Raw genomic sequence first — 19,643 nt, 5'->3', positions numbered from 1 at the left:
TCTGCTCCAGCAGCGGGCCAGCCGCAGTCGAGGAATGCTGTAACTGGTTCCGGAAGAGACTTGAGGAATTAAATGCGGAGAAACATCAACTCATGAACTATCACCAGGAACAGGTTTCACTTGCTTTTCGACTGCTGCTTTTCTCTGAATGTTAATGCTGTTTGTTGTTGTTATTGATGGCACATAACTTCATGTTTTCCAGGCAGTTAATTGCCTTCTGGGAAATGTGTTTTATGAGCGACTGGCCGGCCACGGTCCTAAACTAGGACCTGTCACTCGGAAATACCCTTTGGTTACCAGGTATTCCGTTTCTGCTTTCTTTTCATTAAAGGTTAAACATTGTATTTAACTTTTCAAATTAGCTGAAATGTTTCCTTTAACAAGTGACTTCCAGTACCTTTCTTAAATGGAAATATAAGTTCTGATTTGGTAACTAGGCTTACTATTAATTAATTCTGTTAGGCAGATCTTTAGTTAGAGAAACTATGATCATATGAACCGATTTATAATTATTTACATTAATGTTTCTGGAGGACTGCACACTTACCAATAATTTCAGTGTGAAAGCAAGCAAGCACCTAGCTCCTTTTAAGTCACGTGCAGCATACATTAGACGGCTAAAAAGTAGCAAAGTGACCTCAGTTCCTCAGTGATTTTATTTGTAAATTACGAGATTTTGTAAACTATTTAAAATGTTGACCAGATATGTTATAATGCTACCTCCCATGTTCCTCAGATTCTACTGGATTTACTCAAGAAGTCTACTGAAGGTTTTTGACCTGTATTGAAATTTATTTTCCTATAAATGGTGTCAAACACATCTTATTTATTCTGTTCACTGGGGAGGAAATTTCATTTTCACAGGGCTGATTCAAATTCTCTCCAGAGAGTTTCTCTGTATGGATCTAATGCTTAATCATCTGTCCACAGATATTTTACTTTCCCGTTTGAAGACATGCCCCTCTCCGCGGAAGAATCTCTGATTCACCTCCCGAATAAAGCTTGTTTTCTGATGGCACACAATGGATGGGTGATGGGGGATGATCCCCTTCGGAACTTTGCCGAACCAGGTACGTGCCTCATTTTTGTCCATTCTCTATGTCCTCGGACGGAATGGCTTTTGTCGAGCTGTTTTTTACTGTGCTTGTGCACAAGACTATATTTTTGCAAAAAAAAAAAAAAAGTATTCTTTTGCATTTTAAAAAAACATTTGGGACCACGGCTCCTACACTCACATTGCCATAAGAGGTGTTTTCACACATCAGCCCAGTAGTACATACTATTAAAGTATTTGAATAGCATACATTTTTAGTAGAGATTATAACGCTTGAAATTTTGCAAAAGCTATAGGTGAGATAGAAATTAATATTAATTTTTAAAAACGTTTTCCCCAAACCATTTTAGATGCAATTGTAACCAGCTTGTATATGGGTGTTGGTAGAAATGGTCCCTGTGATTTAAAAACAACAGTGTTTCCTCGAAGTGATTTTTTTTTTTTCATTGTATCTCTTGAATCGTTGAAAGCAAGCTCCTTCCTTCACAGGGTCAGACGTCTATCTGAGGAGGGAGCTCATTTGCTGGGGCGACAGCGTGAAGCTGCGGTATGGGAAGAAACCCGAGGACTGCCCCTACCTCTGGGCACACATGAGGAAATACACGGAGATCACAGCCACGTACTTCCAGGGCGTGCGTCTGGACAACTGCCACTCCACGCCTCTTCACGTGGCTGAGGTACGGGGACGGTTCCTCCGCGGGAAGGCGGGGCTCGGCGTTCCGTCCTGAGGGGGCGATGCAGACTCTTCTCCTTGCTGCAGGGGTCCGCTGGTCCTCTTGAACACTTCCGTACAACTGACCTAATTCTAGCGGGCTCTTTTGATGTGGTTATCGTGGAATACTGGGCTATGAAGCATTTGAGTTAATATTTTTACTCTAATTTAGGGAAGCAGAGCATACTGGCTCTTTTAATATCCATAAAGCAATATTGCCATATAGTATTAAAATATTAATATTTAATAATAACTTGAAAGGATTCATAGTATTAATTGGAACCTAAAAAATAACAGTATTAATATTTATATAGCATCAAAATATGTGATAACTATCACTTAATCATGTCTTAACATGTTTAATTTTATATTATATTCATTTTAACTCAATAGCAGTGATATGTTTATTTTAATTAGTGATATAGTAATCTAATTCTAATATAGTTACGACATATATAACATTTACAAATACTAATTTGTCTTATTCTTGTTATTTTTAGGTTGCCTTTAATATACTAATTTATAGTGATTTAAATACTAACCTTACAGCATATTGAACTTAGTTTTAGCATCATTGATTCACTTTTTTTTTTAGTAATTATTTATAAAAATGTAACTGTAAACATAGTCTGTTCCTCTTTGGTCTTTTTACAGTAACTTAAGCAATGCCAACATTTATAGCTTTATCTTCTACCCAATATAATTCTGTAAACACTGATGATTATCATCCTGTTTATAAGATCTTTGGTAGCTTCCTAGTGACAACTCCATGTTCTCTGGAAATGTGTGCCTACCTGAAAAATATCTATTTCTATAATTCTAAAACTATTAATAATGTCTATATTTCCAGTCCTGTGATAAAAAAAAATTGATTTGATCTGAAGATATTTAATGGATATTAGTTCAGGTGGTAGAACATTGTTTAGCTCCAAAAGAAACGACAGAGGTGTTTTGTTACTTTTTATAGTGCCTTTCGTAAAAGCAAAAAAATACATACTTGTAAGACTGTTGTAACATTCTGGCAAAACAGAACATGAAAACTTAATGTGCTTAATTTTAAGTTACAAAACGGTCTAGATCCTACTTGTTAGCCGATAGAACTTCAAATATTTTATTTACCTCTGTGCAAATGTTAGGTGAAAAATTCTGGAACCAGTCTGATTGCTGATGAAGAGTTTACCATCAACTATAGGAACAGCTGACTTCAGTCTAGTCGGTCCGATATAATCTCTGCCATCTATCTGCACACGGCTCACCAGCAGGGACTTTGTCAATGTAGCTTAGTCCACTGCTGGGAATTAGCATTATTAACAACAAACACACATGCAACGGCGGGGGGGGGGGGGGCTAGTAGAATTGCGTGTTATGGTTTACCTCTTTAACATGACGCTGACATATTTCTACCTCTCTCCCTGATAGTCCTGTTATCTTTGCATAATGGGACCTTCCTCTTCACGGTTTCATTCTGTCAATCCTCTTGTTTATTACTGTATGTATTGGTCTGCTTTGATATTTGGCAACTCTTCTTGGATTTCCTCTTTGTCTCGCTCCGTGGTGTCTTCCTGTCAAACTCACGCCTGGTGGTGCCTCCCCTGCCCCCTCCTGTCTCTCTCTGCCCCTCCTGTGACATCCCTGACCGTGCTGTTTACAGTACATGCTGGACGCTGCTAGGAAGTTGCAGCCCAATTTGTACGTAGTGGCTGAACTGTTCACGGGGAGCGAGGACCTGGACAACATCTTCGTCACCAGACTGGGCATCAGCTCCTTGATCAGAGGTGGGCTCGCTGCGGCCTGCCGCCCATTCAAAACTCCAGCTTTCGTTTGAGTGGGTTGAGAGGCATTTCGTAGCTCTAGATATAATGTTTAATAATTTTCAACACAGTTTTAAAAATATATAAATATATTCTACACACAATTTGCTAACATTACTCAGTCTGCTTGTTTCAGTAAAAATTTCCAGTGTGCGGTAAAACATCTTATTTTTAATTGAGCCCCGGCCCAATGGCTCGGTTGGTTAGAGTATTATCCCTATGCACTAAGGTGACAGTCCCATCCCCAGTCAGGGCACAGACAGGAACAAATAAACGTTCCTGTCTCTCTCTCCCCACCCTTCATCTTTCTCTAAAATCAATAAGTAAAAAGATAAAAATAAGAAAGTACTGAAAGACCAATGGAATGAATCAATGACTCATGAAGAAAAGTGCTATTTTTTTGCTGCTGTTGAAAATATACAAATCTGTTTTTCATCCTGATTACCTGGATATACAATATAACCTTTAGATTTTTTTCCCCACAGATTTTTATCTAACCAACATCCTATTAAACCCGTTCCCTCTACCTCCATCGGCCATTTTCCCGGTTAAATTATAAAGTAGATTTTGCTGTCCCTTACACCAGTGGACATTTGTTGAAATGCTTAAAGCAGTTTCATTTTTGATAATACTTAACATGGTCTTTTTTTTTTTTGGAAAGTCAGTCATTGATAGGAAATGTAACCTCTTCTTGGATGTTAATGAGGAAGATTAAAATATCCAGTCGTGCTTTGCAGAGGCGATGAGCGCGCACAACAGCCACGAAGAGGGCCGGTTAGTGTACCGGTACGGCGGCGAGCCCGTGGGCTCCTTCGTTCAGCCCTGTCTGCGGCCTCTGATGCCAGCCATCGCGCATGCCCTGTTCATGGACATCACCCACGACAACGAGTGTCCTATCGTGGTAAGCTAGGCGTCTGACCTGTGTCTTCCATTTATTTCTGTTGCTCAATGTTTTCATATTGATACTTGGTGGCAATACTATCCACATAGTGCTAAGTGATTGCGGTCCGTGGTGTTTACAATGTTTCGTTGTTTGCTTGAGAGCAGAGGAATGTATCTGGTAGGATGTATTTCTGCAACTACCCTTTTACTTCAGGATGCCCTGGGATGGCAGTTCACATCGGAAAGGAAATTCACGATGGGTTCTGTTTGTTGGTCTGCCTTCTAGCATAGGTCGGCCTACGACGCCCTCCCGAGTTCCATGATTGTCTCCATGGCGTGCTGCGCCAGCGGGAGCACCAAGGGCTACGACGAGCTAGTGCCCCACCAGGTTTGTGTACCTGCCACCCTTCAAAACCCACCTGGCCGGCCGCGTTCCGTGCTTTCACCGAAATTTATCGCTGGCGTGAAAGCGTCCGCATGTCCTAAACTTGAACCTCGTTCAGATTTCAGTGGTTTCGGAAGAACGGTTTTACACTAAGTGGAATCCGGGAGCATCTCCATCCCATACAGGTGACGTTAATTTCCAGAGCGGCATAATTGCAGCCCGGCGTGCTATCAATAAACTTCATCAGGAGCTGGGGGCCCAGGGTTTCATTCAGGCAAGGATCTATGCTTTCTAAGTTTCCTTCTTCAGGTTCAGTTTCAGAGGAGGCTGGCCCAGCAAGAGCACTAATGGGTTTGCCCCCCCACCCCCGCTGCGTCTCAGGTGTACGTGGACCAGGTGGACGAAGACATCGTGGCCGTGACAAGACACTCGCCAAGTAGCCACCAGTCTGTCGTGGCCGTGTCTAGAACAGCTTTCCGGAATCCCAAGACGTCATTCTACAGCAAGGAAGTGCCTCAGATGTGCATCCCTGGTAAGACACCCTCGGGACGTCACTGCGATGATATTCTGTTGTTATATTAAATTGCTGTTTTATATCCGATGTATTCTAACACCGTGCAAGTGTGGACGCACTTGAAGAAAAAGGTTTTGAAGTCTTGGGAACTTGTATTTTTATTACGTGAAACAAAAACCTGGCCAGAGGTGTTCTCGAGTGTTAACAGTTTTTGAGTTGTGAAATAGTTTTTGTCCTCTTAGTATATTTCCTGATTTCCTAACTTGTTCAAAGTGAACATGGATTTCTTTTATACCCAGGAAAATGTAGGTGAATATTTGCGCGTGTGTGTTTGTACGTGTGTGCATGTACGTACACACGGGTAAAAACCAAACTGGAAATACGTAGTTTAATATGTAAGGCTCCCCAGCCTAGGTCATTCCGCTGGTTCAGCCAAATAGGAAGTTTCACTGCTCCCCAAATCTCTTATTCCCACCTACGATTTGAATGCTTTACACTAGTGGTAGTCAACCTGGTCCCTCCCACCCACTAGGGGGCGCTCCAGCTTTCATGGTGGGTGGTAGCGGAGCAACCAAAGTATAAATAAAAAGATAGATTTAACTAGAATAAGTTGTTTTATAAAGATTTATTCTGCCAAACATAGCAAAAATCTGACATAAAGTATTTGGTAAATAATTATTATTATATGCTTTAACTTGCTGTAACTCTGCTTTATAAATTTTATAAAGTAAAGTGACTTCCTTACTTTATAAATCAGGGGTCCCCAAACTTTTTACACAGGGGGCCAGTTCACTGTCCCTCAGACCGTTGGAGGGCCGGACTATAAAAAAACTATGAACAAATCCCTATGCACACTGCACATATCTTATTTTAAAGTAAAAAAACAAAACGGGAACAAATACAATATTTAAAATAAAAAACAAGTAAATTTAAATCAACAAACTGACCAGTATTTCAATGGGAACTATGGGCCTGCTTTTGGCTAATGAGATGGTCAATGTGCTCCTCTCACTGACCACCAATGAAAGAGGTGCCCCTTCCGGAAGTGCAGCGGGGGCCGGATAAATGGCCTCAGGGGGCCGCATGTGGCCCGCAGGCCGTAGTTTGGGGACCCCTGTTATAAATCACCATGACTGTGGAACCGGTGGACGGTTAGAAGTTTTTACTACTAACAGAGATACAGAAGTGGGCGGTAGGTATAAAAAGGTTGAGTGCCCCTGCTTTACACCTTCCAAGGACCACGGTTTCACCCGCTTTGGGAAGGCTTCTCTGAGTGCCCAGTAATCTCTCTCTTCTACGAGCATGTCGCAATTAAAGTCTCTCTATATTGTTTTTTTAATACTTAATTCTAAACTACTTCCCCGAGGTGTCTTCTTACTATGGCTTGCTTCTTTCTAGATGAGTGTACCCGTTTCCTTCCTTATGATTACATATATTATTGGCAGAACGTGTCCCTGAGCACATTGCCACTGTCCACGTTTGTCAACTGAGTGAAGGGTCCCATAAAAAGCGTCATATTTTATATGAGACGCCAGTTGCTAAATATGCCTAGCTCCAATTTTTTTAAAAGTGATCAACTTGCATAGTTTTAGGTTTAATGTTCATTAGTCCTTCTAGGCGTTCACTAAAGTACATTCAGTAATAATCTCATCTGATTGTTGCTCATACATAAATATATAGTTATGACAGAGAAAAATGAGTGACAACGTTACCAGAGTGAATGCCTTTTGGTGCATTCGTACAGTCAGAAATATTACTTGGCATTTGAAATATATACATGAGCCTAGTGTTAATGTAGCGATGCGAACAAATCTAAAAATTACAGAGTTGTTCAATAGAAAGCAAGTCACAGAAACATATATACATATAATGTGTGTCCACTTTAATAAAACTTGGAAATATGGAAAATAATACATGCTGTTTAGGGAAACACAGAGTTAATAAAAATGCTCAGGCTCTGCAAATGTCACACCACAGGTTATGGCGACCTCTGCAGGGGAAGGAAGACCACACAGAGGCTTCGGCCATTATTGTCACGTCAGACGTGATAAGCTATCTTTTCAAGTAAAGCTCTGTGAACTAATTTGTGATTTTAAAAGCGAAAGCATTGTGTGAAAATGCATCTTGGGTCGACCCATCTACTTTCAGATTGTCTTGCTTTTTTTTTTTTTTTCATTTTTTCGAAGCTGGAAACGGGGAGGCAGTCAGACAGACTCCCGCATGCACCCGACCAGGATCCACCCGGCACGCCCACCAGGGGGCGATGCTCTGCCCATCTGGGAAGTCGCTTTGTTGCATCCAGAGCCATTCTAGCACCTGAGGCAGAGGCCACAGAGCCATCCTCAGCGCCCAGGCCATCTTTTGCTCCAATGGAGCCTCGGCTGCGGGAGGGGAAGAGAGAGACAGAGAGGAAGGAGAGGGGGAGGGGTGGAGAAGCAGATGGGTACTTCTCCTGTGTGCCCTGGCTGGGAATCGAACCCGGGACTCCTGCACACCAGGCCAATGCTCTACCACTGAGCCAACTGGCCAGGGCTTGTCTTGCTTATTTTAATTTTTAATTAACTGACTTGGCACCTTTAACTTTCAATGAAGTGATTTAAAACCAACTCCTCATTTTGGATGGTTTAAAGCAGGGGTCTCAAACTCAACTCAGCATGTGGGCCACAGAGCAAGATCACAGCCGTTCGGCGGGCCGCACTAGGTCTACAAAAGGCAACTGTTAACGCAACACTTTTCTCACTGCAGTTGAAAACAAAAAAAAATCAGTACAAAATTGTTCAGCGGGCCGCGAGTTTGAGACCCCTGGTTTAAAGCAACTCCTCATTTTGGATGGTTTAATAGGAAATTCTGTTAACGTTTATTTTATCTACTCCTAGGCAAGATTGAAGAAGTAGTTCTTGAAGCGAGAACGATGGAAAGGAATACAAAACCTTACAAGAAGGATGAGAATTCCATCAACGGAATGCCTAACCTGACAGTAGAAATCAGAGAGCACATTCAGGTACCTGCTACTCTCAGCTTACTGCTGCGTTCCACCTTTTAAGGACGTTAGAATTATTCACCGGTCTCCCTGTAACTCTTTTCAAGCTCAACGAAAGTCAAATTGTCAAGCAAGCTGGAATTACCACAAAGGGACCCCATGAATATATTCAAGAAATAGAATTTGAAAACTTGTCTCCGGGAAGTGTTATTGTATTCAGGTATGGTAAGGGTTCAAACTGTTGCCTTCGCTGATGTTCCACCTAGTTTGCCTATCCTGTTCATTTTATTCAGATACGTTTCTCTTAAAAAGTAACCAGTTTTCAACTGATGTTTTCAGGGTCAGTCTCGACCCGCACGCACAAGTGGCTGTTGGGATTCTCCGGAACCATCTCTCGCAGTTCAGCCCTCACTTTAAATCCGGGAGCCTTGTGGTTGACAACGCCGATCCCATATTAAAAGTTCCTTTTGCTGCGTAAGTATGCTTCCTTTTATGGAGGTCTGCCGCTTCGATAACTGGTGAGTGACCACCAGCCTGATGTAAGTAGTTTGAAGGGTCCCTGTGCCCTGGCTATTTACTGCATGGGTGGTCCAAGGACCGGTAGCCTCAGCATCACCAGCTGTCGCCATTTTCCCGAGTGCTGTCTCATGTGTGTTTGTGTGTGTTTGCATGTGTCTCTCTATGTAGATACAGATTCATAGATGTGACCACACACACACACATACATGGCTATCTGCACATACAGTTTTTCTGAACTGTTTGACACCAAGCTACATACCTCATGCTCCTTCCCACATTGTTGTTTAAAATGCCAATAAAGTATTTTATTACATAGCTGTATCGTAATGTATTTAATTAGTCTTCATTTTTGGTGTCTAGGTTGCTTCCGATTATTTCCCGTTATGTGTGCATTTGCACACTCACTTTTGCATAAATTGTCGCTTCTTCACTTACTAGGTGGTAACACATGCAGGAAGAGGATGGGTTTTGAAATTTAAAACCAGGGCCCTGGCCGGTTGGCTCAGTGGTAGAGCATTGGTCTGGCATATGGAAGTTCCAGGTTCAATTCCCAGTCAAAGCACACAGGAGAGCACCCATCTGCTTCTCTTCCCACTCCCCTCGCCTTTCTCTCTATCTCTCTCTTTCCCTCCCACAGCCAAGGCTCCATTGAAGCAAAGTTGGCCCGGGCGCTGGGGATGGCTCCATGGCCTCCGCCTCAGGTGCTAGAATGGCTCTGGTTGCAACAGAGCAACGCCCCAGATGGGCAGAGCATCGCCCCCTGGTGGGCATGCCGGTGGATCCCGGTTCGGGCACATGCGGGAGTCTGTCTCTCTGCCTCCCCTCCTCTCACTGAATTAGAAAGAAAGAAAGAAGAAAGAAAGAAGAGAAAGAAAGAGAGAGAGAGAGAGAAAGATATTTCGAGCTGGGTTTAACTCCAGCTTCACCACCGTTAGCATGTTTTATCCTTCAATCATTATTTCTAATGAATATTGTTTACAATGTATATTATAACGATGAGCTCCTAAAACATACATTGCGGAGACATTTGATGGTTATGATTCGGATTTTCTCTTTAACTTTTGTCGACAGCAAGTGAAATGTCGGTATATTTAGCCAGGTCTCCGTATTTTTTCACCTCGCAGGATCGCCGCTAAGTTGACTCTGGCCGAGCTGAACCAGGTGCTGTACCGATGTGAGTCGGAAGAACAGGAGGACGGGGGCGGGTGTTACGACATACCGAACTGGTCGTCTCTTAAATATGCGGGTCTTCAAGGTGAGCACATATGAGGAGACTTAAGCTTTTAGGGTTTTTTTTTTTTTTAAGCATCATATGGTGTCTTTTTATTGAAAAACGAGCACGGGCTCAGAGTAGGACTGCTCGGGTTGACATGATGGCTCTGCTGCCCACCCATGTGTTGACCTCTGGCGAATAACGTCTGCCTGCCCCAGCTCTGCCCCATGAAGTGTGAGTCACGTGGTCTGGCCTGGAGGCTTTTCTGAGGGTTAAATGAGGTAATTCATTGAAATAGCAGGCAGTGCTATGTATGCCTAGGAATTCGAACGCTTCTCTCTGAGTGTTATTTAAAGAGATGACTCTCCGCTTCATTGAGGTGCAAGTCCCTCTGGTTGTATTTCTCGGTTGTTTCCAAAGTGGGCTTTAGTCTCATTATCGCCACAGATGGTCTTGCTCTCTCTGAAACCAGTTCCACGATTGCGTTAAGTCTCGCCTGAGCCTAAGTAAACCTGGTACTTGTCGACACAGAAGGACAGAGACATCGTCTCACTTCCCCAGATGCCGTAGGGCTGACGAACCGTGCTGGTTCCCTTGAACAGTATGACACTAAACCCAGAAAGAACAAGGCCAGTCAGAGAAGACAGGACTCTTGGAAAGGTCTGCCTAGCTCTTGTGACAACAGGCCCCTTCCCAGTGTCCTCGCAGTGTGGTTCAAGTCTGAGATACCACACTGATCTCCGACCAGCACAGGCGCCCCCGGGGGCTGTGCAGCCCTGGGTCGGCCTCTGTGTTCACCCCAAATTATCAGACACTCGCAGCAGCCCAGGAACACATGGTCTCTGCCGGTAACATAGTGTGGCATGTCTGTGAATTTTCAGGGTTAATGTCCGTACTGGCAGAAATAAGACCCAAGAATGACTTGGGGCATCCCTTTTGCAATAATTTGAGATCTGGAGATTGGATGATTGACTACGTCAGTAACCGGCTGATTGCAAGATCCGGAGCTATTGCAGAGGTGAGTAAAGCTACATGGTTGTCCAGACAGACAAGGGCACAGTGAGAACCATGTGATACATAATATTTACAGTTTGCTGACCTGAAACATTTTCCTTACTTTCCCATTATCTCCCAGTGTTAAGAAATGGATACTGTAGCTGGTTGGTAGATTACTAGTTAGTAGGGTTGCCTGTTAGGATTTCCCTTTTAAAATAAGCCCAGCCCGTCAACACACCAGATTAACTTTATTTGTTTTTGAAGTTGGAAGCAAGGAGGCAGTCAGACAGACTCCCGCATGCGCCCGACCTGGATCCACCCAGTGTGCCCACCAGGGGGCGATGCTCTGCCCATCTGGGCTGTTGCTCTGCTGCAACCGGAGCCATTCTAGCACCTGAGGCGGAGGCCATGGAGCCATCCTCAGCGCCTGGGCCAACTTTGCTCCAATGGAGCCTTGGCTGTGGGAGGGGAAGAGAGAGATAGAGAGCAAGGTGAGGGGAAGGGGTGGAGAAGCAGATGGGCGCTTCTCCTGTGTGCCCTGGCTGGGAATCGAACCCGGGACTTCCACATGCAGGGCCAATGCTCTACGGCTGAGCCAACAGATTAACTTCTAAAATCATTGCTGTACCAGGTCGGGAAGTGGCTGCAGGCCATGTTCTTCTACCTGAAGCAGATCCCGCGCTACCTCATCCCCTGCTACTTCGACGCCATACTCATTGGCTCGTACACCACTCTTCTGGACGCGGCGTGGAAGCAGATGTCCAGGTACCCGCGGGGCCTGAGCAGGCAGGCGTGCTTGTGTAGAGACCACACACAGTCTGTTACACAGGCTCCAAGGGGACCAGACACGGCGAGGTCATAGGCCCGCAGAACTGGAAGCATTTGTGAGTGTGCAGGAAGTTTATTAGCACTCTGCAGGGAGGAACACACCAAAACTGAGCCATTACAACCTGTTCTCTGAAGCTAAAATGGCAGAGTGATGGGCACGTTTGTTGTATACTATTCATTTCTACTTCTTCGTTGACTTGTTAATGGCTACACTATTTAGAACAGGCGTCCCCAAACTACGGCCCCGTGGGCCGTATGCAGCCCCCTGAGGCCATTTATCCAGCCCCCCACCGCACTTCCGGAAGGGGCACCTCTTTCATTGGTGGTTAGTGAGAGGAGCACTGTATGTGGCGGCCTTCCAACGGTCTGAGGGACAGTGAACTGGCCCCTTGTGTAAAAAGTTTGGGGACCCTTGATTTAGAACATACATACAAAGCTACTTCTCTCATTTTTCATTCATTGAGAGAATAATATTCTGCTACTACTAAGAATGAAACTTGCCTGGCCTGACCTGTGATGGTGCAATGGATCAAGTGTCGGCCTGGAATGCTGAGGTTACCGGTTCAAAACTCCGGGCTTGCCCACTGAAGGCACATAGGAGAAGCAATTGCTATGAGTACATGCTTCCCTCCCCCCACTCCACCGTTCTCTCTCTCCTCGCTCTAAAATAAATAAAACAAAAATAAAATAAATGAAAGTTGCCTTTAAGGATGAATTACCCTAAACTGAAACCACAGATCAGAATGTGCTGGGGAAGAGGCCCCGTGCTGATTGGGGCATCATTTCAGAAAGCGTGAACTTCAGTCCCTCATCTCCCCCACCCCCCCCCACTCTCCCCACCCCACACCCCACCCCCACCCCCGGTCTCACAGCAGGCCCTGCCCTTACATCAGCTGGACCACTGGGGGGAAGGAAAGCAGTTTTCAAAACAAAGCCAGTTGAGAATGTTTCTCAGCCGATCACGATCACCGTGACACGTTCGCATAGACAGGTGAAAGAAAGACACCAGATACAGTCACACACTGCTGGAAACTCCTTGAATCCGGGGGCACACAGTTGTAGCTCTGCATGACGGGTTCTAGAGCTCTGCTGTGCGAGGCTGCGCCCGATAATGACAACGTCATTCCACGCACTTTAAATCTGTCAGGAGCGGAGGTCGCACGTGTTCTCGCCACAGTAACAAAATCTTTAAGTAAATAAATAATAGATTGTTTGTGTTTCTACAGATAATAACTTAGGCTCTCTCACTGCCCTGCAGCTTTGTGCAGAACGGCTCCACCTTCGTGAAGCACCTCTCCCTGGGGTCGGTGCAGATGTGTGGGGTGGGCAAGTTCTCCTCCCTGCCCCGCCTGTCGCCCTCCCTCGCCGACGTGCCCTACAGACTGAACGAGATCACCAGAGAAAAGGAGCAGTGTTGTGTGTCCCTGGCGGCAGGTAAGGAATTCATGCACCAGGTGAGAAGGAAGGCGCGAGTCAGTGTTATTCAAAGAGGAAAAATTATGGGGAAATGATTATTTTTTTTAAAAAAGAAAACATAAATGACATTCTGATTTGTTATACCTGATATGCTTACACATCAGCTATAGTACAAAACAAAAATAGAAACTGAAAAGTTGCCTGACCAGGCGGGGGCGCAGTAGATAGAGCGTTGGACTGGGATGCAGAAGGACCCAGGTTTGAGACCCCAGATGAGCATGGGCTCATCTGGTTTGAGCAAGGCTCACCAGCTTGGACCCAAGGTCGCTGACTTGAGCAAGGGGTTACTCGGTCTGCTGAAGACCCACGGTCAAAGCACATATGAGAAAGCAATCAATGAACAACTAAGGTGTCGCAACAAAAAACTGATGATTGATGCTTCTCTCTCCATTCCTGTCTGTCCCTGTCTATCCCTCTGACTCTCTCTCTGTCCCTAAAAAAAAACAAAAAAAACCCCTGAAAAGTTAAGTTGATAAATATAAATAAGTCTAATATTTGCTCTGGCCCCCAAGGGAGTGTTTCTTATACTCCATTCTGCAGGTGAGTTTTGGGAGGTTTATATAAAAATGAAGACAAAGCCTATAAATACCTTCCTTTCATGACAACAGTGGGGAAAAAATTCATAACGGTAACTTTTATACTCATTGACAAGGTAGAAATCACTTAGAAGTTTTGTGATCTGTAAGTTAAATACTCTTCAAGTATTTTAATCAAAAAACTAATACAGACATTCCCCCATATCAGTATCAGAGATTTTATCATTTTAACTTTTTCACAAAGGCAGACTGCCTGTGTGTTAGGTCACACCAGCTCAGACTCACCCTTGGATTTGTCTACACTCGTATTTTGTACAGGGTGTTAATGGTTTCAAGTGCTGGGAGGTCTGTGTGGCACAGGCTGTCCTCTGTATGTTAGCTGCTGTCGCCAAAGTATCACCAGCAACCCTAGATGAGCCAGATGTATCCACTACGTGTAAATAACCCAGAGTGGTCAGGGAAGTGTGTACCGTTATTCTGGAGACCGTATAGAAAAGACACATCTAATGTTACTGTTAGTTCTGGTCTTTCTTAGCAGAAGACAAGACCTGCCTAATCTCCGAGAGGGTCAAGACTCACGTAAGCAGAAACTTAGATGGTGACGTTCCCTTAGGATCGGCCCAAGTTTTATTTGATCGTAATCATCTCCTTTCACCTCTCAGTTTACCTTGTGTCATTAGTCTTTTATTTCATTCTTTTAATCAATGTTCCTTATGATGCGTCACGTACCAGTTACCGTCTCAAGGGTAGATACACTTTGGTGACGTGGACAGCGGAGGTTTCTGTTAGCTCGGGTCCTGTTCTCCGTTGAGGAGAGAAGAGTCATCGCTCCGCCAAACCAGAAGGCAGACCAACAAGCTAACGTCGGACTGACACACGCCTCTGCTGTGTTTTCTGTTAGGCCTGCCTCATTTCTCCTCTGGGATTTTCCGCTGCTGGGGAAGGGACACTTTCATTGCACTCAGGGGACTGCTTCTGATCACCGGACGCCACCTAGAGGCCAGGTAGGGGAGCTCCGCCCAGCGGCAAGTCCCGGTCTGCATGTCTGTCACGTGCTCTGCAAGCCGTCCTTCTATGCAACTGTTCTCAACATGTGGGAGGCACGCCCCCTTCAGTGGCTTTTCATTTGATTTTCTGCATGTAAGTAGGACTTCAAAGGAGTGAAAATCGGAGAAGTCAGTAAGTTCTACAGGTCAGGCTTATTTTCAGATTTGCTGGTTTATTTCAGTAAAATAACAAAAGAAAACGTATAACCACGTTCAGGCACTTAACATGCCTCAGTTCCATTTACGTTCTCTTGCCTTCCACTGCGGACATCTGGCCACAGCCAGCGGTGAGGTGGGTGGGGACATGTGGGAAAGCCATGTCGGTGGACACAGGCGGTGTCTGCCACACGTCCACGGACAGGGGTCTCTGTATTCAGCTCTCAAGTGTGGGTGGGACTTTGCTCTGGGGGAGCTCGCTGGCACTCGGAGCTCTTCTTCATTGGAAGTGTCATGGACGACGCTAATGCTTTCAGACTATGGAAAATAAAAAGTCGCCTGCTGCACTATACTTAACAGATGGGCATTCCACAGAGACACAGAGTTGATGAAATTTCTAGATGGTTTAGCCCAGTGGTAGTCAACCTGGTCCCTACTGCCCCCTAGTGGGCATTCCAGCTTTTATCAGTGGGCGGGAGCGGAGCAACCAAAGTATAAATAAAAAGATAGATTTAACTATAGTTAAGTTTTTTTATAAAAATTTATTCTGGCCTGACCAGGCGGTGGCGCAGTGGACAGAGAGTCGGACTGGGATGCGGAAGACCCAGGTTCGAGACCCTGGGTCGCCAGCTTGAATGTGGGCTCATCTGGTTTGAGCAAAAAGCTCACCAGCTTGAGCCCAAGGTCGCTGGCTCGAGCAAGGGGTTACTCGTTCTGCTGAAGGCCCGCAGTCAAGGCACATATGAGAAAGCAATCAAAGAACAACTAAGGTGTTGCAACGTGCAACGAAAAACTAATGATTGATGCTTCTCATCTCTCTCCATTCCTGTCTGTCTGTCCCTGTCTATCTCTCTCTCTGGCTCTCTCTCTGGCTCTGTAAAAAAAATAAAAAATAAATTAAGAAAAAATAAAATAAAAGATTTATTCTGCCAAACTTAGCAAAAATCCGACATAAAGTACTTGGTAAGTAATTATTATTATATGCTTTCACTTGCTGAAACTCTGCTTTATAAATTTTATAAAGTAAAGTTACTTTCCTACTACTTTATAAATCACCATTACTGTGGAACCGGTGGGCGGTTAGAAAATGTTACTACTAACAGAGACACAATAGTGGGCGGGAGGTATAAAAAGGTTGACTACCCCTGGTTTAGCCAAAAAGCGCTGAGGCCTGGACAATTTAAATGACTTTTCCAAGGCATGCAGACGGCAGCACCAGTGTAAGCCTGCCTTCCTGCCCCCTCGTGTCCTGCTCTGTTTAGAATGCCGTGCCATCTAACACATTCAATATAAAGTCCCTTTGAACAGTGTTTGCAAAGCAATCGTGGTTTTCAAGGTCAGCGTCCACCCATTTCTTTTCTCGCGCCTTTGCTTTGCTTTTGGTCTCTGCTGTTTAAAACACCAGAGGGCGTGCTTGTAGTTATGTACTTTGGTTTTGAAACACCAAGGATTTCGAAAGTCAAATCTGTAGCTGTGAGGGCCCTCAGTCTCCCATCCCATCCCTCACTGCACGGATGAGAAAGGGCCCCAGGGAGGGTGAGTTACGCAGACCGTTAGAGGAAAAGCCGGGGCTGCACAAGCAAGCTTTCTGATTTTGAACTCAGGGCTCGTCCTGTATTATGACACCCCCGTCGACGTGAACACGCAAAGAATTCAGGGCGGGAAAGAAAACGCAGCCGAAATACTAGTCACCCAAAGTGACCTTCTTGTCTTCCATTTCTTACGCGATGGTTTTCATGTCGAAGGACCCACTGGCTTCTGTTGTTTTAGGAATATCATCTTAGCGTTTGCTGGCACCCTGAGACACGGTCTCATTCCCAATCTCCTGGGGGAAGGGACATACGCCAGGTACAACTGCAGGGACGCCGTGTGGTGGTGGCTGCAGTGCGTTCAGGATTACTGCACCCTGGTCCCCAACGGCCTGGACGTCCTCAAGTGCCCCGTGTCCAGAATGTACCCCACGGACGACTCCGCTCCCCTGCCGGCCGGCACTGTGGTAAGCGTCTTTTCTCACAACAGTTTCTTTTCCTGAAAAATGACTCAGCTTCTACTAAAAAAAAAAAAAAAAAAAAAAAATACACATAACCGAGAATTATTAAAATAGTGCTATTTAGGCCCTGGCCGTTTGGCTCAGCAGTAGAGCGTCGGCCTGGCGTGCGGGGGACCCGGGTTCGATTCCCGGCCAGGGCACATAAGAGAAGCACCCATTTGCTTCTCCACCCCTCCCCCCCTTCTTCCTCTCTGTCTCTCTCTTCCCCTCTCGCAGCCGAGGCTCCATTGGAGCAAAGATGGCCCAGGCGCTGGGGATGGCTCCTTGGCCTCTGCCCCAGGCGCTAGAGTGGCTCTGGTCGCGGCAGAGCGACGCCCCGGAGGGGCAGAGCATCGCCCCCTGGTGGGCAGAGCATCACCCCTGGTGGGCGTGCCGGGTGGATCCCGGTCGGGCGCATGCAGGAGTCTGTCTGACTGTCTCTCCCCATTTCCAGCTTCAGAAAAATACAAATAAATAAATAAATAAATAGTGCTATTTAGCCTCTTGCTGGTGCTTTGAGACACCACAGAGCTAAAACTTGCTTCCGCCTAAGGAGCTTGGATGCTGGCAGAGGGTGACTGTGTACGTCACACTGTGTCACTGTGCAGAGAGGTGTCCGTAGCCCCACAGGGAGGAAGGTGGCCTAGGAGCGGGGACTCAGGAGAGACTCCGGGAGGTAACTAAAACTTGACCCAAACTGAACCTGACCAGGCGGGCAGGAGGTCAGCAGAGAGGAGGCCGTTGTGGGAAGACATCGGAGAGAGTGGACTGACGGGGCTGAGGGTGGAGGGAAACAGTGGCGAACCCTCTGCTCGCCCAGTTGGGCCTTCTGTGGGGGGGGTGGACATGTGGGTGTGTAGAGACCGGTGAGCTGGGCCGTGGGAGCCCTGCGCCAGTCCAGGGTGTTCAGAGTTCGCCCTGCTGTGAAGCAAGTTGGATTCACTGACTCTCTGAACAGCTCACACTGGTAGACACCATCCCAGGGTTCGTGTCCACGTGGCAGCATAGATAGAAGTCACGTCACGTCAGGGACATGCCCCATCAGGTCACAGTATGTTACATGCCCACATGCCAGAGTTGGGCTCTATTATTGGGGGGGATGGAAGCTGCTTCTTCCCCAGTCTCACCCCCACCCCCACCCCCGAGCCCCATTTCCCCCGCCGAAGGAAAACAGACGTTCTCACAGAACTCGAGGCGTGGGAATCGGGGGAAGGTGAGGACACTGTGATTTTTTTTTTTTTTTTTTTGTATTTTTCTGAAGCTGGAAACGGGGAGAGACAGTCAGACAGACTCCCGCATGCGCCCGACTGGGATCCACCCGGCACGCCCACCAGGGGTGACGCTCTGCCGCAACCAGAGCCACTCTAGCGCCTGGGGCAGAGGCCAAGGAGCCATCCCCAGCGCCCAGGCCATCTTTGCTCCAATGGAGCCTCGGCTGCGGGAGGGGAAGAGAGAGACAGAGAGGAAGGAGGGGGGGGGGGTTGGAGAAGCAAATGGGCGCTTCTCCTATGTGCCCTGGCCGGGAATCGAACCCAGGTCCCCCGCACGCCAGGCCGACACTCCACCGCTGAGCCAACTGGCCAGGGCCGAAACTGTGATTTCTAACGGAGGCGGCGTCTGTTGTGTCGCCCACAGGACCAGCCGCTGTTTGAGGTGATACAGGAAGCCATGCAGAGGCACCTGCAGGGCGTGCAGTTCCGGGAAAGGAACGCCGGGCCGCAGATCGACCGCCACATGAAGGACGAAGGTGCGTCCCTTCACACGGGTTCCACGGCACGCGGGGGGGGGGGGGGGGGGACGACACAGACCAAACGTGACGTCGGGGACAGGGGTGGGCAACACTGCAGACTGCAACTGTGGGAGGGTGACCCCGGTTCCTGCTCTCAGGGGCTCAGTTTCCATTTCTAGAGGAAAGATGCAACTCTGTGCCTTTCCTCAGCCAGGGCGAGAGGTAGTTATGATCCTAACCATAGCTAGTCGTGCCGCGCTTACTGTGTGCTTGGCATGTGCTGCCCACTCCACGTGCTGTGCCCATTTGACGGTCCGCCGACCGCTGAGGATGAGTTATATTGTTCCCGTTTTCATTGATGAGATGATTGCGGACAATAGTTTTGTTATGGTAATTAGACTGTGGACTTTTTTTTCCCTCTTTTTTTAACACATGATAAGCTTTTTAAGCGATCTTCTCCAGGTATTTCAAATAACTCACTAACTCATTGGCAGATTTTGATATACACTCAAGAATCCAAATTCCTGGTGCATCGTATATTATATTTTAAACAGTGATTAAACCTTATTTAGTTAATTTATTGTTTGTAGTGGTAACATGCAAATTTTATATCCAGCTGAGCTGACACAAATCACTGAGAACATTTTTTTATCCTTCACTTAGAGAACTAAATAGAAATGGGTTTTATACTGTGCGGTATCTCTGAATTACTTTCATTTTTAATTTTAATTATGGGACATTTCAATGTACAGAAAATAATATAAATTTCACCTTTGA

General features: G+C 46.0%; 1 protein-coding gene across 3 annotated transcripts in view; it reads left to right on the top strand.

Moving 5' to 3' along the window:
- AGL (amylo-alpha-1, 6-glucosidase, 4-alpha-glucanotransferase) overlaps positions 1-19,643 on the top strand; it is a 58,490-nt gene that overhangs the window by 23,154 nt on the left and 15,693 nt on the right. For 2 of the 3 annotated variants that reach the window (XM_066247568.1, XM_066247569.1), the window contains exons 9-27: positions 11-113; positions 203-300; positions 931-1,070; positions 1,544-1,731; positions 3,418-3,541; positions 4,315-4,478; positions 4,746-4,847; positions 4,963-5,118; positions 5,226-5,376; positions 8,235-8,359; positions 8,446-8,558; positions 8,678-8,812; positions 9,982-10,112; positions 10,952-11,088; positions 11,698-11,831; positions 13,153-13,328; positions 14,808-14,910; positions 16,879-17,104; positions 18,773-18,884. In XM_066247568.1, the coding sequence (XP_066103665.1) occupies positions 11-113; positions 203-300; positions 931-1,070; positions 1,544-1,731; positions 3,418-3,541; positions 4,315-4,478; positions 4,746-4,847; positions 4,963-5,118; positions 5,226-5,376; positions 8,235-8,359; positions 8,446-8,558; positions 8,678-8,812; positions 9,982-10,112; positions 10,952-11,088; positions 11,698-11,831; positions 13,153-13,328; positions 14,808-14,910; positions 16,879-17,104; positions 18,773-18,884 (2,618 nt within the window). The remainder of the gene's footprint in view (positions 1-10; positions 114-202; positions 301-930; positions 1,071-1,543; positions 1,732-3,417; positions 3,542-4,314; positions 4,479-4,745; positions 4,848-4,962; positions 5,119-5,225; positions 5,377-8,234; positions 8,360-8,445; positions 8,559-8,677; positions 8,813-9,981; positions 10,113-10,951; positions 11,089-11,697; positions 11,832-13,152; positions 13,329-14,807; positions 14,911-16,878; positions 17,105-18,772; positions 18,885-19,643) is intronic. The other variant, XM_066247571.1, reaches the window with a different exon arrangement.

Source organism: Saccopteryx bilineata, chromosome 11, assembly GCF_036850765.1.
Source record: "Saccopteryx bilineata isolate mSacBil1 chromosome 11, mSacBil1_pri_phased_curated, whole genome shotgun sequence".
NCBI classification, from domain to species: domain Eukaryota; kingdom Metazoa; phylum Chordata; class Mammalia; order Chiroptera; family Emballonuridae; genus Saccopteryx; species Saccopteryx bilineata.
The sequence above is the reverse complement of the archived record's forward strand: the minus strand, read 5'-3'. Positions and strand labels throughout refer to the sequence as shown.